The sequence below is a fragment of the Mandrillus leucophaeus genome, unplaced genomic scaffold, assembly GCF_000951045.1.
Source record: "Mandrillus leucophaeus isolate KB7577 unplaced genomic scaffold, Mleu.le_1.0 Scaffold939, whole genome shotgun sequence".
NCBI classification, from domain to species: Eukaryota; Metazoa; Chordata; class Mammalia; order Primates; family Cercopithecidae; genus Mandrillus; species Mandrillus leucophaeus.
The window spans coordinates 84695-103471 of record NW_012110241.1 but is presented as its reverse complement, the minus strand read 5'-3'; the positions used below and the strand labels follow the sequence as shown (position 1 = coordinate 103471).

General features: G+C 46.9%; 1 protein-coding gene across 1 annotated transcript; it reads left to right on the top strand.

Moving 5' to 3' along the window:
- Nucleotides 1-1897: 1897 nt before the first annotated feature.
- PTPN18 (protein tyrosine phosphatase, non-receptor type 18 (brain-derived)) lies at nucleotides 1898-18256 on the top strand. The gene is made up of 15 exons (XM_011970264.1): nucleotides 1898-2018; nucleotides 2277-2353; nucleotides 2442-2537; nucleotides 2652-2690; nucleotides 11860-11928; nucleotides 12805-12867; nucleotides 13085-13227; nucleotides 13589-13655; nucleotides 13737-13814; nucleotides 13904-13993; nucleotides 14228-14316; nucleotides 15261-15475; nucleotides 15851-15925; nucleotides 16140-16203; nucleotides 17519-18256. Exons 1-15 carry the CDS (start codon nucleotides 1898-1900, stop codon nucleotides 17532-17534), a joined length of 1302 nt encoding a protein of 433 aa, XP_011825654.1. The 3' UTR covers nucleotides 17535-18256.
- The last annotated feature ends 521 nt before the right edge of the window (nucleotides 18257-18777 follow it).

Here is an 18777-nt window from a genome sequence, read left to right as displayed (position 1 = left end):
GGCCTGACTGTCCCCTGTGACCGCAGGAAGGAAGGGGCTGCAGCAGGCGAAGAGGAACGCGGGGACCGTGGCGTGGTGAGGGGGTGAACGCGGGGCCCGAATCCGCGTGTGGTCCCGGCGGTCTACCTGGCCCCTCTGGCCTCGGCTTCTCCCTGGTGAAATGGGGACATGAATGACCAAACTGGCCTGAGGATTAAATGGTGCGGGTGGAAAGCGCTTAGCACATACTGGGCGCACACTTCGCAGGGGCCAACGTCACTGCCTATAAAGATTCTAAACGTGGGCCAGGTGCGGTGGCTCACACCTGTAATCCCAGCACTTTGGGAGGCCGAGGCGGGAGGATCGCTTGAGCTCAGGAGTTCAAGACCAGCCTGGGCAACACAGCGAAACTCCTTCTCTACTAAAAATACAAAAATCAACTTTGCGTGGGCTCGCGCCTGTAATCCCAGCTACTAGGGAGCAGAGACAGGGGACTCGCTTGAACCTGGGAGGCAGCGGTTGCAGTGAGCTGAGATGGTGCCCCTGCACAGCTGAGATGGTGCCACAGCACCCCAGCCTGGGCGACAGAGTGAGACCCCATCTCAAACAAAACCAAACCAAACGAAAAGTCTAAACGTTACAATACGGGTAGTGCAAGCCCAGCGTTAGGAAGGCGCACGCAGCATGCTAGGCACTGCACACTACGGTCAATGACATGTTTAAAGTGTAATAGCTTATAGCTTACGTACCAGACATAGAAACATACCTTACAAATGCGTAAACTGATATATGGTGATGCATATCAAGTTTAGCAATATATGACAAATACATAAAAATAGTATAAATGACCATTTATACAATAAACATTGTATAACTGCGTAAAACAATACAACAAATGAATATATACAAAGATTATAATTTATAAAATGACCAAAGTTATATGATAACTTCGTAAGTAAGTATACAATATGTAGCAGATAATTATCAACCTAAGTAATTTACATACATGTAGAAACATTGTATATAAGAAACTAAGAAATGCATAATAAATGTAAAATACATAATTACACAATATAAGAATGTGTGTAACAAACGTAAACGTAATACCCATGTGATATATGACATCAGGCGACTGGGTGGGTTCTGAACCGTGCACAGCGCCCAGGGCCTCACATGCAAAAGGCTGGGTGGTGAGGGCACCCCTACCCCCCAAGACTGCCTCCCGCATATGCAGGAATCACGGGGCTCTTCTAGGTGTTCCCACTACACAAGGGCATCATGAGGGCTTAAATGACCCAACGCACCAAGTAAAGCACTTAGAATAGTGGCATGGGTGTTACTTATTATCATTGAGATTATGAATACCTGATGATGATGGTAATGCACGATTCACTAATTATTATTATAATCTCCCACTAACACAGTACCTATGGTATCTTGTACATGTTATCCATTATAATGTCTATGCATTGTACATTCTCTTAGGTTTAGTTATATAACCCTTAATATATTTCATCGCAGTTATTGCTTACAGGACAGTGTTACTGATTGAGTGTGCAGGGGGTGGGTGCCGAGAGGTCTGAGTTCAATTCTCACCGTGTGTCTTCCTGGTTGGGAACTTCCACAAGTCGCTGAACCACGTGGTGCCTAAACTTCCCCGCCTGCACAATGGGGGCCTCAATAATAGTACCCATGTCGTAGGAACCTGTGATTATTACATGCCCTTAGCACAGAGACTGGCACAGAGAAGGTGCTCTGGGTCGCTATTTCTGTATCATTATTATTAGGCAGGCCCGGTGCCATCGGGGTCTGCACTCACCTCCCCAGGCCGCTGGCTTTGTATCCTGCGCGTGCCTAGGTGGCCCGGGACTCTGACCTGGCTCCTCTCCTGTCTCCTCCCCTCCCTGGCCCACTCATGATGCTCTACCAGGACATCCAGGCCCGCTCGGCCGCCTGGAAGGCTGATGGCATGTGCTCCACCAAGGCAGGCAGTCGGCCAGAGAACATGAGGAAGAACCGCTACAAAGACGTGCTGCCATGTAAGTCGGGGCTTCCGTAGGGAGCCGGTGCAGCCGCGCACGCACCACCACTGTCCAGGTATCAGTGTGCACTGGAGTCACCCACTGCGCTGTCCTCCCAGAGCCTCACCCTCTGCACTGCTCAGCAGCCCACCGGGGCACCTTGGTGGGATCTCTGCAGGTGTGTGGTCCCCTGCTGGCTTTCAGCCAGGGGGCTGTCAGACCCTCTGTCACCCTATCTTCCCCAAACTCCACGTTTCTCACCTTATCTGCTGACAGATGATCAGACGCGAGTAATCCTCTCCCTGCTCCAGGAAGAGGGACAAAGCGACTACATTAATGGCAACTTCATCCGGGTGAGGGTTGGGGTCACGGAAGGAGGTGGACTGGGAGTGGCCGGGGGGTGGGCAGCAGAATCTCAGTAGTGAATTCGGCCTTCACCAGGGCGTGGATGGAAGCCTGGCCTACATTGCCACTCAAGGACCCTTGCCTCACACCCTGCTAGACTTCTGGAGACTGGTCTGGGAGTTTGGGGTCAAGGTCAGCACTTGGGGGCAGGGCACAATGGTGGGGTCAACATCTAAGTAACCCCTCGGCGTTTCCCTGGCCCCCTCACCCAAATCACCTTCCTCTCCCCTGACCCACCTTGTCTAGGTGATCCTGATGGCCTGCCGGGAGATAGAGAATGGGCGGGTAGGTGTCCTCTGCCCCCAGGTTTCATGTCCTCATGCAAGGAGGAGGGAGGAGGGAGGAGGGATCTTGCTAGCTCCTCCTTGACCCCAGGACTCGAGGGTCCAGCTCTTGGAGTGACCTTACTGTGGCTCTGTGGGAAGCCCCATTGTTGCTCTAAGTTTCTGTTGATCTGTTATTCATCCCCCAGTGTTGGCAACCCCTCTCCTGCTGGGCTTCCCAGCCATTTCACACCTTAGACCATAAGGCCCTATTCTGACTTCTTCCCCTGTAGGCTCTGATCTCTCTTTCCACCTCTCTCCTCCTTATTCACTCCACTCTAACAACTCTGGTCTCTGCTGTTCCCCACATGTTCAGGGATGGCTCTGCCTCAGGGCCTGTGCCTTGGCTATTCCTTCAGCCTAGGACATCCTTCTCCATGGCTTGCTCTATCACCTCCTTCAGGTTTTTGCTCAAATGTTAACTCCTCAGTGAGACCTTCCTGGGTGACTCTTTACACCATTTTAAACTCTCAGAACTTCCACTCTCCCTCCTTTGTCCTACTTTTCCTTTTTTCTTCACAGCTCTTGCAAACTCCTAACACACTGGATAATCTACAAATGTATTATGAACATTGTTTATTCTTAATCTCCCGATTTAGAAGGTAAGATCCGTAAGTCCAGGGATTTTTGTTTTGCCTGTTAACATAAATTAGTTAAATAAATAAATGCATGTCAACAATGAAGGCTGAAGGCACATAGCTTCATGTGGTTTCTACATTCTTGCCTGCTCCATGGATGGGGTGGGGGTTCCCTGGGGTGACTAGCTGATGGTGGAGACTGTATGATCTATAGTGATGTCTCTTTCTCATTCCTGATTTTGGTAATTTGTGTTCTCTCTCTGTCTTTCTGTTTCATCTCTCTATCTTGCTATCTCTTTTTTCATGCTCCTACCTCTTTTTTGTAAACAATGTATTAGAACACAGCCACACTCATTTATTTACGTATTGTCTATGCCTGCTTTTATGCTACATTGGCAGAATTGAGTAGTTGCAAGGTGAATAAATTATATGGGCTGTAAATTCTAAAGTATTTATCTGACCCTTTATAAAAGTGTTAGCCAATCTTTGGACTAGAGATTTTTTATTATTTTTTCAAAGAAACTGCTTTGGTTGTATTCATTTGTATTCATTTTCTCTATTGATTTTTTCATTTTCTACCTTTTTTTTTTTTTTTTTTTTTTTTTTTTTTTTTGACAGTCTTGCTCTGTTGCCCAGGTGGGAGTGCAGTGGTGCACTCTTAGCTCACTGCAACCTCTGCCTCCCAAGTTCAAGCAGTTCTCCTGCCCCAGCCTCCTGAGTAGCTAGGAATACAGGCACATGCTACCACGCCCAACTAATTCATTTTCTACTTGAATTTCAAGTGTACTTGAAAACATGTATTCTGCTGTGGTTGGCTGGAGTGTCCCATAAATACCAATTAGGTCAATTGACAGACTTTTTTGAAAGACACTTTTGTATCTTTACTGTGTATTTTATATCTGTCCTGATTTATTTTCTCTAAATATATCGATTGCTTAGAGAAGAGTGTTGAAATTACCGATCCTCTTGTTCAATAAATATCGATTAGGTCAAGTTTGTCAACAGCACTATTCAAGTCTTATTTCTGACAATTTTTTTGGTCTGCTTGTCCTATTATTTGCTGAAAGAGGAATGTTGAAATCTACTTTAATATTCTTTCAGTTTTACTTTCCATGTTTTGAAACTTTATGATTGAGTACATATACATTTAGGATTATGTCTTCCTAATGATTGGATCCCTTTTCTAATATGTAATGACTGTCTTTATTTCTGTTAATATTTTTTTCTGAAGTATACTTTGATATTAATATAGCCATTTAAATTTCTTTCTTTTCTTTCTTTTTTTTTTTTTTTCTGAGATGTAGTTTCCCGCTTGTTGCCCAGGCTAGAGTGCAATGGCGTGATCTTGGCTCACTGCAACCTCTGCCTCCCAGGTTCAAGTGATTCTCCTGCCTTACCCTCCCAAGTAGCTGGGATTGCAGGTGCCTGCCACCACACCCAGCTAATTTTTGTATTTTTAGTAGAGACGGGGTTTTACCATGTTGGCCAGGCTGGTCTCAAACACCTGACCTCAGATGATCCACCTGCCTCAGCCTCCCAAAGTCCTGAGATTACAGGCAGGAGCCACCACCCCCTGCCTTAAATTTCTTTAGAGTTTGCATATGTCTTTTCCCATTCTTTTACTTTATATCTATGTTCATCTTTAATTTTTAGTGTGTTTCTTGTAGGTGGTGTATCGTAGGGACTTTTTTTTTTTTTTTTTTTAAAGAGAGAGGGGAATGGAGTGGTGCAATCATAGTTCACTGTAACCTCAAACTCCTGGGCTCAAGTGATCGTCCTAGCTCAGCCTCCCTAAGGAGTTGGGACTGCAGGCATACATCACCATGCTTGATTAATTGTTTTTTATTTCTTGTAGAGATTAAGTCTTACTGTATAATCCAGGCTGGTCTTGAACTCCTGGCCTTAAGCTGTCCTTCCACCTCAGCTTCCCAGAGTGCTAAGATTACAGGCATGAGCCACTGCATCTAGCCAGGACTTACTTTTAAATCTAATTTGACAGTCTCTGCCTTTAATTGGAATATTTAGCCTTTAATGTAATTATCAATAACGTTGGGTTTAGACCTACCTTTCTTGCTATTTGTTTTCTATTTGCTCTGTTTGTTCTTTTATTCTGTCTTTCAGAGTGAGAATTTTTTATTAATCTATTGCATAGTAATTATTTCCTTATTAGCTATACATCTTTATTTTAAATATTTAGTGGTGGCTTTAGGGTTTACAATATATATCTTTAACTTATAGGCTATAGTCAAATAATATTATACATTTCCTGTAAAATGTCAGAACTTTACTGTAGTATATTTCAATTACCCCTTTCCATACTTTGTGCTATTGTTACTATATATTTTAGTTCTATATATAAAATATACACCAAAGTACACTGCTATTATAGTTGCTTTAGAATATCCTTTTTAAACATCCGTATTGATTGATATACAATTCAGTCATTTAAAGTGTACAATTCCATCATTTTTCTGTATTCCTGAGTTATGCAACTATTACCACAGTAAGTTTTTGAACATTTTCATCATTCCATAAAAAAATCCAGGCCAGGCATGGTGGCTCACGCCTGTAATCCCAGCACTTTGGGAGGCTGAGGCCAGTGGATCACGAGGTCAGGAGATCAAGACCATCCTGGCCAATAGAGTGAAACCCTGTCTCTACTAAAAATGCAAAGATTAGCTGGGTGTGGTGGCACGTGCCTGTAATCCCAGCGACTCAGGAGGCTGCGGCAGGAGAATAGCTTGAACCAGGGAGTTGGAGGTCACAGTGAGCCAAGATCGCCCTACTGCACTGCAGCCTGGCGACAGAGCAAGACTCTTGTCTCTCAAAAAAAAAATAAATAAATAAAAATAAATAAACAAGAAAAAAGAAAAAGAAATCCTATATCCATTAGCAGTCACTCCCCATTTCCCACCAACCGTTACAGCCCTAGACAATCCCTAATCTATTTTTGTCTTTATAGATTGGCTTACTTTGGATATTTCATATAAATGCAATCATATAATATGTAGCCTTTTTTTGCCTAGCATGTTTTTTTTGTTTTTGTTTTTGTTTTGTTTTGCTGAAGACTATTCCATTGAATGGATCTGTCACATTTTACTTATCAGTTGATAGAATTTGGGTTCTTTCTACTTTTTGGCTATTATGAACAGTGCTGCTATCAACACTGATATACAAGTCTCTGTGTAGATGTGTGTTTTCATGTCTCTTGCGTATTGCTGGGAATTGCTGGGCCATATGGAAACTCTATTTTTAACATTTTGAGGAACTGCCAAACTGTTTTCCACAGTGGCAGCATCATTTTACATTTCTTCAGCAATGTTTGAGGGTCCCCATTTCTTCTCCCCGATGCTTGTTACTGTCTTTCTGTTTTTATAGCCATCCTAGGGGATGTGAAGTGGTATGCCATTGTGTCTTTCTTTAAATGATGCAGTAAAATATACATAACATAAAATTTGCCATTTTATAGATGCTCAGTGAGCAATGTTAAAAATAATTTTGCCATTTAAACAATTTCAAGTGTACACATAAAATTTGCCATTTTATAGGTGCTCAGTGAGCAATGTTAAAAATAATTTTGCCATTTAAACAATTTCAAGTGTACAATTCAATTGAATTAGGTACCATTCCTACTGTAACCATTCCTACTGTCTATTTTCAGAACATGTTCATCATCCCAAACAGAAATTTTGTACTCATTAAACAATAACTCCCCATTCCTCCATTTCCAGGCAGCCTCTATTCTCCTTTCTGTCCCTATGAATTTGCCCATTCTGGGTACCTTGTGCAAGTGGAATCAAGAATACACTTATACAATACTTGTCCTTTTTTCGAGGTTCATCCATGTTGCAGTGTGTATCAGAATTTCACAATTTTCAAGGCCAAATAATATTTCATTCTATATATATATCACATTTTGTTTATCCATTCACCTGTTGGACATCTGGGTTGTTTGTACCTTTTGGCTATTGTAAATAATGCTGCTACAAACATTGGTATACGGGCTGGGCACGGTGGCTTACGCCTGTAATCCCAGCACTTTGGGAGACTGAGGCGGGTGGATAACGAGGTCAGGAGATGGAGACCAGCCTGGCTAACATGGTGAAACCTCATCTCTACTAAACATAGAAAAACTTAGCCGGGCGTGGTGGTGGGCACCTGTAGTCCCAGCTACTCGGGAGGCTGAGGCAGGAGAATGGCGTGAACCCATCAGGTGGAGCTTGCAGTGAGCCGAGATCACGCCACTGCACTCCAGCCTGGGAGACAGAGTGAGACTCCATCTCAAAAAAAAAAAAAATTGGTGTACAAGTATCTGTTTGAATCCCTGTTTTCAGTTCCTTGGGTATACACCAAGAGTGGAATTGCTGGATCATATGATAACTCTATGTTTAACATTTTGTTTTCCACAGTGGCTGTACCATTTCACGTTCCCATCAACGGAGAGAGAGAGAGGGAGGGACATGTGTAGTTTAATGACAGGGATACGGTCTACATTGTTAGGCTATCTTCTCTTTGGGAACATCATAGAGTATACTTACACAAACATAGAGGGTATATACATTTTTATTTATATGTATTTTTTCATATGGAAAACCAAATGTCCCAGCACCATTACTGAGTATCAGTCATTTCCCCAACTAAATATGCAATGTCAATATCAAGTGCCATGTGTCAGGTTTCTACATATACTCCATTATAATCTATGGCCCCACCATCGTACATGTGATCTGTTGTTAACCAAAACATCGTGTGGCATATGACAATGACATATATGTCACCCTAATGGTGGTTTTGGTCTTCATGTGCTTATTCGTCCATTTGTATATCTTCTCTGGACAAATGTCTATTCAGGTCATTTATTCATTTTAAAATTGGGTTTTTTGAGGTTGTCTTTTATTATTGAGTTGTAAGAGTTATTCTGGGTATAAGTCCCTTATCAGTACATGATTTAAAATGTCTTTCCCATTCTGTGGGTTGTCATTTCACTTTCTTGATGGTGTGTTTTGAAGCACAAACATTTTGTGAAATTTTAATTCCAATCTATTGTGTTGCTGTGCTTTTGGTGTATCTAAGAAGCCGTCGTCTAATCAGAGGCCATAAAGACTTACTCCTGTTTTTCCTTCTAAGTGTGTTGTAGTTTTCTTGCTTACATTTAGGTCTCAGATTTACTTTGGGTGAACTCTTCTACGTGATGTGAGATAGGGGTCCACATTCACTCTTTTCCATGTGACTATCCAGTTGTTCCAGAACCATTTGTTGAAAAGACTATATGCTTTGCCCATTGAATGGTCTTGGCCCCTGTGTTGAAAGTTAATTGGCCATAAATATAAGGGTTTATTTCTGAACTCTCAATTTTATTAAGTTGATTGATGTGTTTATCTTTGTGCCAGTATAACATAGTTTTGATGATTATACCTTTGTAGAAGTTCTGAAATCAGGAAGTATGAGTCTTCCAAATTTGTTCTTTTTTCAAGATTGTTTTGGCTATTTTGGGCAGGTCCCTTGCTGTGCAGAAGAGTTAAACATAGCAAGCATAACTGTTTATGCTTAGGCCTTCCTGTAGACTCTTGGGCAGCCTCTAGAAACCTAGCTTTCTGATAACTGTGCTCACTATGCCTAAACTGTTAATACAAACAATATGCTTTACGCAGAACACCTGTTCTCCTGCTGGTAGTCTGACATTTTGGTACAGCCTAGGCAGAGCGTGCCTACATGCTGTGCAGAAGGTGCCCCAATAAAAATCCTGAGCACTGAGTTTCTAATGAACTTCATTATAAAAGACTGTTGGGTTTTGTCAAATTTTGTTCTTCACATCTATTCAGATGATCATTTGTTTTGTATTCTACCAATATGGTGTATGACATTGACTTTCATACATTGAACCAATCTTACATTCCTGGGATTAACCCCACTTAGTCATGGTGTTTAACACTTTGCCAGTATTTCGTTGAGAATTTTTGTTTCTATGTTTGTGAGATATTGGTTGGTAGTTTTTTTTTCTTGTGATGTCTTTGGTTTTGGTGGCAGGGTAATACTTGCCTCACACAATATGTTGGGAAATGGTTCCTCTCAGTTTTTTGCAAGAGTTTGTGAAGGGCTGGTATTAATTCCTCTTTGATAAAATTCACTAGGTTATTTTTTAAAAGATGTTTAAAATGAGAGAAATGTCTTTTACATTTAGCCACTTACTTTTCTCCCTACTCTGCTACTTTGTGTGGATCTGTATTTCCATTTGTATCATGTTCCTTTTGTATGCAGAGCTTACTTATTCTATTTATTTAAGAGTTAGGGTCTCACTCTGTTACACAGGCTGGAATGCAGTGTACAGTCACTACTCACTGCAGCCTCAAACTCCTGGGCTTAAGCCATCTTCCCACCTCAGCCTGCTAAGTAGTTGGGAGTACAGGTGTGCCACCACACTCAGTTAATTAAAAAAAATTTTTTTTTTTAGATACAGGCCAGTTATGTTGCCAACACACCTAGCTAATTTTTTTTTTTTTTTTTTTTTAAGATATAGGCTATGTTGCTCAGGCTGGTGTTGAAGTGGCTGTAAGCAATCCTCCTGCCTTAGCCTCTCAAGTAGCTGGGATTACAGGCAGCAGCCATGGTCTGTAAGCATCTGAAGAGCTTACTCTAACATTTCTCAGAGTACAAATTTGTTTGTGATTAATTCCCTCAGCTTTTGTCTGAAAAGGTTTTTAGCATTTTTAGGATATTATACCATTGACGTGCAGTTTCTGACAAAATGTTGCTATAATTCTTAACTTTGTTCCTCAGTATGTGATGTGCCTTTTTGTGCGAAATGGTTTATGCTTTTCTTTTCTGGGGCCGGGTGCAGTGGCTCATGCCTGTAATCCCAGCAATTTGGGAGGCCAAGGCGGGTGGATCACTTGACGTCAGGAGCTGAGACCAGCCTCATCAACCTGATGAAATCCCGTCTCTACTAAAAATACAAAAAAAAAGTTGGGTGTGGTGGTGTGTGTCTGTAATCCCAGCAACTCGGGGGCCTGAGGCAGGAGAATCGCTCGAACCCAGGAGATGGAGGTTGCAGTGAGCCGAGATTGCGCCACTGCACTCCAAGCCTGGGTGACAGAGCAAGTGTCTCAAAAAAAAAGAAATTTTCTTTTTCAGTAATTTGATCATGATCTGCCTTGGTGTGACTTTCTTTAGGTTTATTCTCCCTCTGATTCATTGACTTTCTTGAATTTGTGGATTCATAGTTTCATCGAATTTGGGAAAATTTTCACCTATTATTTCTTCATATAAATTTCTGTTATCCTCCCTTTCTCCTTTCCTTCTGGACTCCACGTGCACATACACTACACTGTCTGGTATATTTCTACAGAGAACTGATTCTCTTCATTTTTTTCATTTCATTTTGAATTATTTATATGGCTATATTTTTATGTCTATTGATCTTTTCTTCTAGTGTCTACTCTGCTATTAGTGGATTTTTCATTTCATACATCTTATTCTTCTTCTTTATAAATTCCATTCAGGTATTTTTTCTATCTTTCATTCCACTCTGCAGCATGTTCATGTTTTCCTTTTCATCTTTGAGTATATTTGTACTAGCTCTTTTAAGATTTTTCGCTTCTTTCCTGAACTGTCATTTCTGGGCCCTTTCCTACTGACTGATTTTTCTCCTGGTTATGGGTCACAATTTCCTGCTTCTTTGTATATCCAGTACAATTTTATTGGATGCTTGATATTTTGAATTTTGCACAGGTAAGTGTTGGATTGTTTTCTTTAGAGTGTTTTGCCTTTTCAGGAACTTTTGGATGGCTGATCAAGTAGCCTCTGTTCTAGAATTAATTTAGCCATACTTCTCATGTATGGTCATTCTAGGTTCCCTACTAAATGCCCCTTATAGTTGATAATGCCTCTACACTCTAGCTAGAGGGAATGTGAATTCTTTCTCATAGTGAGCTCAAGGAAATGTTCATTGTACAGATCCCTACTATTCTTTCATGGGAAGTTATTCTTGCCTGGCCTCATGGGGTTTCATGCTGTATACATTCAGATTATTCAACCAAAGAATCAAGGAGGGGACTTCTATGCAAGTTTTTCTTTTGTTTTTATTTGCATAGCTCTGTTCCTTGCAAGACTCAGCCCTGCAAATTCTAGCTGCCTTGGCCTCCTTGAGCCATGGTCTCTGGCTCAACTCTGTGGGATCATTAGACTCATGTCTTACAGCCTGGTGACACTTCCATGCAATAAGCCAGAGTGGTCTGTTCAGTGACCACAGTACTGCAACGCCTGCCAACCAGTGTCTGAAAATAGCGGCTCATGTATTTTGTCCAGTTTCTAGCTGCTTACAGTGGGAGGGTATCCTGGACTGTATTTCCCCTGCATGGTCAGCAGCGCACCTCCATTGAGTCTGCATGTGTTTAATCTGATGGCTTTGTTGGCTGGCCTCTGTTATAGGTTATAACAGAGCACACTGCCTGTGCTTACACCACGAGCACTTGGGGTGTCTTGTGGCAGGATTGAGCTAGCTCTAAAGCTGACTCCCTCTCTCACTCCCTGCCTTTTCTCCCTTACCTTCTGCAGAAAAGGTGTGAGCGGTACTGGGCCCAGGAGCAGGAGCCACTGCAGACTGGGCTTTTCTGCATCACTCTGGTGAGCTGTGGGAGGTTTCAAGGAAGATTCCCAGGGTGGCAAGGCTTTGGGTTGGGCCTAAAGGGATGAATGATTTAACCCACAGTCCACTCACACTGCAGGAAACCCTCTGGTGTTAGCCTGCAAATAGTTAGAACTTAATATAGGGATAGCCTTTGCTTTTTTATTTTGGCTACAATCACAGTTATCTCTGTCATGTAAATGTGCCTGGTTAGGTTCTTGAAAGTCTTACTTCTCTTACCATTTCAAAAGAGCTTGGGGGAACTCTCAAGGCATACATACCGTTAGTACTTAATAAATACAATAGAAGTTTCAGTTTAGAACAAAATCATCTCTTTTCACTGCAAAAGGGCTTGTGTTTTTATAATAGTTCCTCTTTTTCTCCTGTGTCAAATGTTTCCTTAATGAAAGCTTTGGGGAAGTTTGGGCTATATGATTTTTTTTTTTTTTTTTTTAAACGGAGTCTTGCTGTGTCACCCAGGCTGGATTGCAGTGGCACGATCTCCGCTCACTGCAAGCTCCGCCGCCTCCCGGGTTCACACCATTCTCCTGCCTCAGCCTCCTGAGTAGCTGGGACTACAGGTGCCCGCCACCACGCCTGGCTAATTTTTTTTGTATTTTCAGTACAGACGGGGTTTCACCGTGTTAGCCAGGAAGGTCTCAATCTCCTGACCTCGTGATCTGCCCGCCTTGGCCTCCCAAAGTGCTGGGATTACAGGTGTGAGCCACCGCCCCCAGCCGGGCTATATGAATTTTAAAAATGTTTTCTGTATTTGATTTTTTAATCAGGAATGCTTTGCTTTCTATAAATGTCTTTTGGTACCTGTGATCTTTGTTCTCCTCCCTCTTCTTACTTGCCCCACCCCCCTTACTCAGATTAAGGAGAAGTGGCTGAATGAGGACATCATGCTGAGGACCCTCAAGGTCACATTCCAGAAGGTACTGTGACAAGGAAGGAGGAGGCAAAGGGGCTCCTGAAAGGGGAGAGATTTCCTCCCCTGTAAAAATGGGCATCATACTAGTACCCACCTCCTCAGTTATTCTCTGGTAGATATAAATGGAAGATGCCTAGAAGTGGGCCTGGTGTATAGTAGGTACCCAATTAATGCTTTTTTTTTTTTTCCCTAAGTCTTTTGCTCATCTTTTTCTGTTTCAGGAGTCCCGTTCTGTGTCCCAGCTACAGTATATGTCCTGGCCAGACCGTGGGGTCCCCAGCAGTTCTGACCACATGCTTGCCATGGTGGAGGAAGCCCGTCGCCTCCAGGGATCTGGCCCTGAACCCCTCTGTGTCCACTGCAGGTTCTGGAAATGGGCTTCAGGAGGGTCTGGTGAGGCAGAGGCGACAGGGCAGGGAGGGGAGTGCAGGGCATGGGGCTAGTCTTATAGTCTGAGTGCCTATTTTGAGAACCTTGCTCACCTCCATGGACTATAATTGTGAGCACTTGTTCAGCATAGACTCAGCTGGGGAATAAGCACACAGCCGCTGCTCAACAAAATGTAAGTGATTAAAAAGGTTTTCCTTGCTCAGATATCTGGAGATTCTGGGAATCAAGAGGCTCTGCAAGGGATCCATTAGGACCCTCACCCCCATCCCCAAATGCCCTGTCTAAAAGGGGTTGTGGTCAGGACCTGACCAGGCACGCTCTGATTCTCTTGTCAGTGCGGGCTGTGGGCGAACAGGTGTCCTGTGCACCGTGGATTATGTGAGGCAGCTGCTCCTGACCCAGGTACGATGTAGGCATCCTGTGTGTGCAGTGTGCTGCCCATGACCTCGTGTCCTGCTCAAGTGCCTTGTCTGTCTGCCCCAGATGATCCCACCTGACTTCAGCCTCTTTGATGTGGTCCTTGAGATGAGGAAGCAGCGGCCTGCGGCCGTGCAGACAGAGGTGAACGCTGGGTCTCCTAATCTTCAGGGACAGTGGCCCGCTGCTGTCATTCCCTGCCTTCCCTTCCTGATGGTCCCTCACCCCAACAGGAGCAGTACAGGTTCCTGTACCACACGGTGGCCCAGATGTTCTGCTCCACGCTCCAGAATGCCACCCCCCACTACCAGAACATCAAAGAGGTACAGAGGCCCCTTTCCCACTCTCCTGTCTGCCATCAGCACCCTCAGAGACCAGGACCCCAAGCAGGGTCCAGCCCCCGGGACTCCTGGGAGCAGGCACTGACTATGACATCCACCTGTGCCCTCCTCTGGGCATCCTTATCAGGCTCTCCTGTCTTAAGCTTTCTCCCAGAGCCCCGTGAGAGGCCTGGCCAGCTTCCTCCCTCAGGAGCCTCCCCTCCTGTTTTTCCTCAGAATTGTGCCCCACTCTACGACGATGCCCTCTTCCTCCGGACTCCCCAGGCACTTCTCGCCATACCCCGCCCACCAGGAGGCGTCCTCAGGTACCCGGCTCCATTCCCACATTCTTCCCTGCCCAATTCCTCAGGCTAACCCCTTCCTCATCCTTGGAACACCAGTCCGTTCCTTGTTCACTTCGCCAAGTGCTCTCTGGCCCTTTCTTTAAATTGAGCCCTGGGAACCCACTCCAAGATGATTCATTTATCACAGTGGTCCCCTTGCCTCTGCCTCTAAGGCTTGCCGTGCCTTCTGAGTTAGACCTTTCCTGGATCCTCCAATCAAACCTTAATTCAGGTAGCTCACGCCTGTAATCCCAGCACTCCGGGAGGCCAAGGAGGGTGGATCACTTGAGGCCAGTTGGAGACCAGCCTGGTTAACATGGTGAAACCCTGTCTCTACTAAAAATACAAAAATTAGCCAGGCGTGCTGGCGGGAGCCTATAGTCCCAGCTACTTCGGAGGCTGAGGCAGGAGAGTCCCAGAAGGTGGAGGTTGCAGTAAACGGAGATTGCACCACGGCAGTCCAGCCTGGGCGACGGAGCTAGATCCTGTCTCAAAAAGCAACAAAAAACAATTCAGCAAATAATTCTAGATGCCGCCCTCTTGTCAGGCTGCACGTTGAGTGCCGCGGGCATGCGACTGAGCCGCCTTTGCAGCGGAGACTTAAGGCTCTTGTCCTTGCGGCCATCCTTCCCTGCCCTCTATGCCACTTCCGCACTCTCGTATTCAGTAGACACTGACACAGAAATGACCACCCCTCAAACCAGCACTGCTCCAATTACCTTTCAGGCCGACCCCGTTCCTCCTTCATCCACCTAACGTGCAGGGCGCTAGGGACACACAAGCGAGGCCCCCCACCCAGGGAGCCCTGCCTCCCGTCTCCCGCCTCGACGGGAAGGAAGCCCGTGGTTTGCGCACTGAGCAGCTTCCCCACTCCCGCCCTGCCCAGCGCCGCCGTTTCACTTCCTCCCGGCCCTCCCTGCCTGCAGGAGCATCTCGGTGCCCGGGTCCCCGGGCCACGCCATGGCTGACACCTACGCGGTGGTGCAGAAGCGCGGGGCTCCAGCGGGCGCCGGGCCGGGGCCGGAGACCGGGACGGGGGCGCGCAGCGCGGAGGAGGTGCCGCTCTACAGCCAGGTGACGCCGCGCGCCCAGCGGCCCGGGGGGCACGCGGAAGACGTGCGGGGCACGGTGCCTGGCCGCGGTGAGTCGAGGCTTGCTCCTTCTCAGGGCATCACCTTGCTGTGGTCCGCGGGGCCCCGGCGGCCGCGAAATCCCCCAGCCCCCATACTAACCTGGCCACGCCCCGACGCTGACGTCGCGGCGTCCCTGGCCACGCCCCGGAAGCGCCCCTGGCGGTCGCGGTCCGGGTCCCGGGGCAGGTTCCGGGCGACACTAGCGGGCTTGTCTCGGCCGCGCCCAAAGGCTCGAGGCTGCGTTCGGGGTGTGCGGCTTCTCCCGCCAGGCGCCCTCGGCCCTCCTCTTCGGGCCTCGGGGGAAGCATCCCCGCCAGGGGTGGGGTCGTGGGACTCCGTGGGGCTTCCGGAGCTGAGTCGTGTGGGGGGTCTCCTGCCCTCAGTTCCTGCTGACCCAAGTCCTGCCGCATCTGGCGCCTACGAGGACGTGGCGGGTGGAGCTCAGACCGGTGGGCTAGGTAAGTCAGGGAGAGCCTGGGCTGCCGGGACTTTGCTGCTTTGAGTGAACCCCGGGAGTCTGGGGTTGAGGGATGGGGCATGGAGCTCAGTCCTGTGGATGTGGCTGCAGTGACTCAGAAGGACCTGGAGGCAGGGGGATGGCCGTCTTCGTGTTTGCCAGCCTCCGCACACCTCAGCTTCGTCATGAGACCCACGGCACCCTTCCTCCCCCAGGTTTCAACCTGCGCATTGGGAGGCCGAAGGGGCCCCGGGACCCCCCTGCTGAGTGGACCCGGGTGTGAGTGTGCGCCAGCTCCTGCCTGTTGCCTCGTGTGAGCTCGGACTGCTGTGTGCAGAATGGAAACAGTGCGCCTGAATCAAAATAAAAGTTTCTCAGGGTGGGAAATGCGGGGGCTGTGTCCCAGTGACTGTAGCATTCAAGGCTTGAGGCTGGAGGAGGTAGGTTTGGTATAATGGCTGGTGAGGCTGCACGGAGCAGATTCAAGAAAGAAGATCGGGAAGGGGCACGGCCCCTGAGTTATGAAGGGGAGAATGGACAGATGAGCTTCCAGAGACTGCTCTCCTCACCACATAACACACTAGTCCATCCTCAGCACCTGTGTCTGCCTCACTTGAACACTCAGGGGACCACACAGAGAAATGGATGGACCCCTCGCCATCCAGGCAGACCGATAAAAAGACCTCCAGATAGGCAGACAGATGGATGGACCACCAAGCTGGACAGACAGCCAAACCTTCAGAGATACAGTCCACAGGTGAACAAAGGGACCCCCAGCCAGAGAGACCACCAAACAGAGCCCCCAAAAGACAGACACCTCTGCCAGCTGGACAGCCAGGTGGACCCCTAAGTTAGAGAGATGTAAACAGATCCCCAGCTGAACAGACACACAGACTTCTCAGACCCTACCCCCATCCCCCAGGTGAGCTGGCTGGCTGAAAAGACCTTCTGGCCAGACAGACTCCTAACCAACCAGATGGACTGCCAGACAGACAGACATCAGCCACATGGAATCCTGACATCCCAGCCAGCCAGCCAGACTCTCATCTTGATGGGTGAACCCCAGTTGGTTGGTCAGACGTGATCCTCCAGATTGACAGAGAAGTCCCCCAAATGAGTACATATCTCCAGCTATTCAGACAGATGGACCCCCAGCAAATCAGGCCCTATCTAGACCCCAGCCAAACATACCCCCAACCAGACTGACCCCTTGCTGTTCACACAGCCTCCCGAGTAGCTGGGACTACAGGTCTAACTTTTTTTTTTATTTTTTAGAGATGAGTTTGCCATGTTGTCCAGGCTAGTCTCGAACTCCTGAGCTAACGCAATCCTCCTTCCTTAGCCTCCCAAAGTGCTGAGATTATAGGTGTGAGCCACCAGGCTCTGCCCTCTAAGATTTGAAACACTTTAAATGGCCCTAGCAGGTTTTATCCTGCTAGGATAAAACATTAAGCAGCTGTTAAAAAAATAAAAAATAAAAAAGAGGAACCGCCTCTGTGCACTGGTGTGGACACATCTCCAAGTCACTGCAAAATGGAAAAATATAAGATGCTCTCTCCTGGAACCTCAAGGGTCCTGCCCCTCTCACCTTCAGGTCTCTGGACCTCTGACTGACACTGTGCCTGCCCAGGTCCCTGTCTGTACCGCCACAGTACCTGGGTCCCATGTCCACCCCTGTCCTGCCCTTCTCTGGGTGAGGGCTGGCCTTCCCCTGCCTCTGCCTGGCTGCATCCTTGGTCGATCTCAAGTGCCTTGGCATGAACTCCACTCTCCTGCAGCCTTTAATCAGGGAATGATGGGGGATGTGTTCATATCCCACCCCACCCCTTGGCCGGGTGATGCTGAGATGTGGATTTTTAATAGTTCCCAGACTTTTCCAGGAGGCTTGGGTTTGGGTGGCCACAGTGGGAGCTGGTGTGATATACCTTCGCTGGCCGCCTTTCCTTCCTGTTCTCTGTGCCCCTACTTCCCACTCTAGAACTGCCCTGTTTCTCTGTTTTCGTGAAAGAGCTGGCCCTGTGCTGCCTCCCACTCTCCCAGTGCCCCTGCCTCTCCTGTGAGCCTGCTGCTGGTGAGGTTGGTGCTGACCTCTGTGTTGCTGGATAATGAGTCATTTATCTCTGGAGGAGAGGAAAGGCAGGTCCTCCACAGCCCTGATAAAATCTCCAAGTCTTGCAGTTTCAGGTCCTTCTCCTGGGATGCAATCCTACTGCCTGCCCAGGTGGCACAGTCCACATCCCCTCTTCTTGGGAATAGGGGCATGGGAAAGTGACAGAAGATACTGTTCTGGCTGCTGTGTTCACTGTGAGTAATAAATTGTCCATTTCTCCGATTCAGAGGTCTGTTTTTTGTTTTTTTGTTTGTTTGTTTTTCTCCCAAGATGAAGTCTTGCTCTGTTGCCCAGGCTGGAGTGCAGTGGCGTAATCTTGGCTCACTGCAACCTGTCTCCGCCTCCCGGGTTCAAGCAATTCTCCTGCCTCAGCCTCTGGGCTGAGTAGCTGAGATTAAACGCATGCACCACTATGCCCAGCCAATTTTTGTATTTTTAGTAGAGATGGGGTTTCACCATGTTGTCCAGGATGGTCTTGAACTCCTGACCTCGTGATCTACCCGCCTCTGCCTCATGAAGTGCTGGGCTTACTGGCGTGGGTCACTGCGGCCGGCCTTGGTCTGGTGTTTTGTACACATGTGCATGTGATGTGGAGCTGGGCAGGCCATCTTGTCAGTGTGCGAGGAGGGTTCAGTCTCTGAGCCTTCTTGGTTTCTGACTTCAGACCCAGTAGCCTCCCTCCTGGCCCAGCATGGCAAGCACAGTTTCCACTTAGACATTTGCCCTGGTTATTCTCTCTGCCT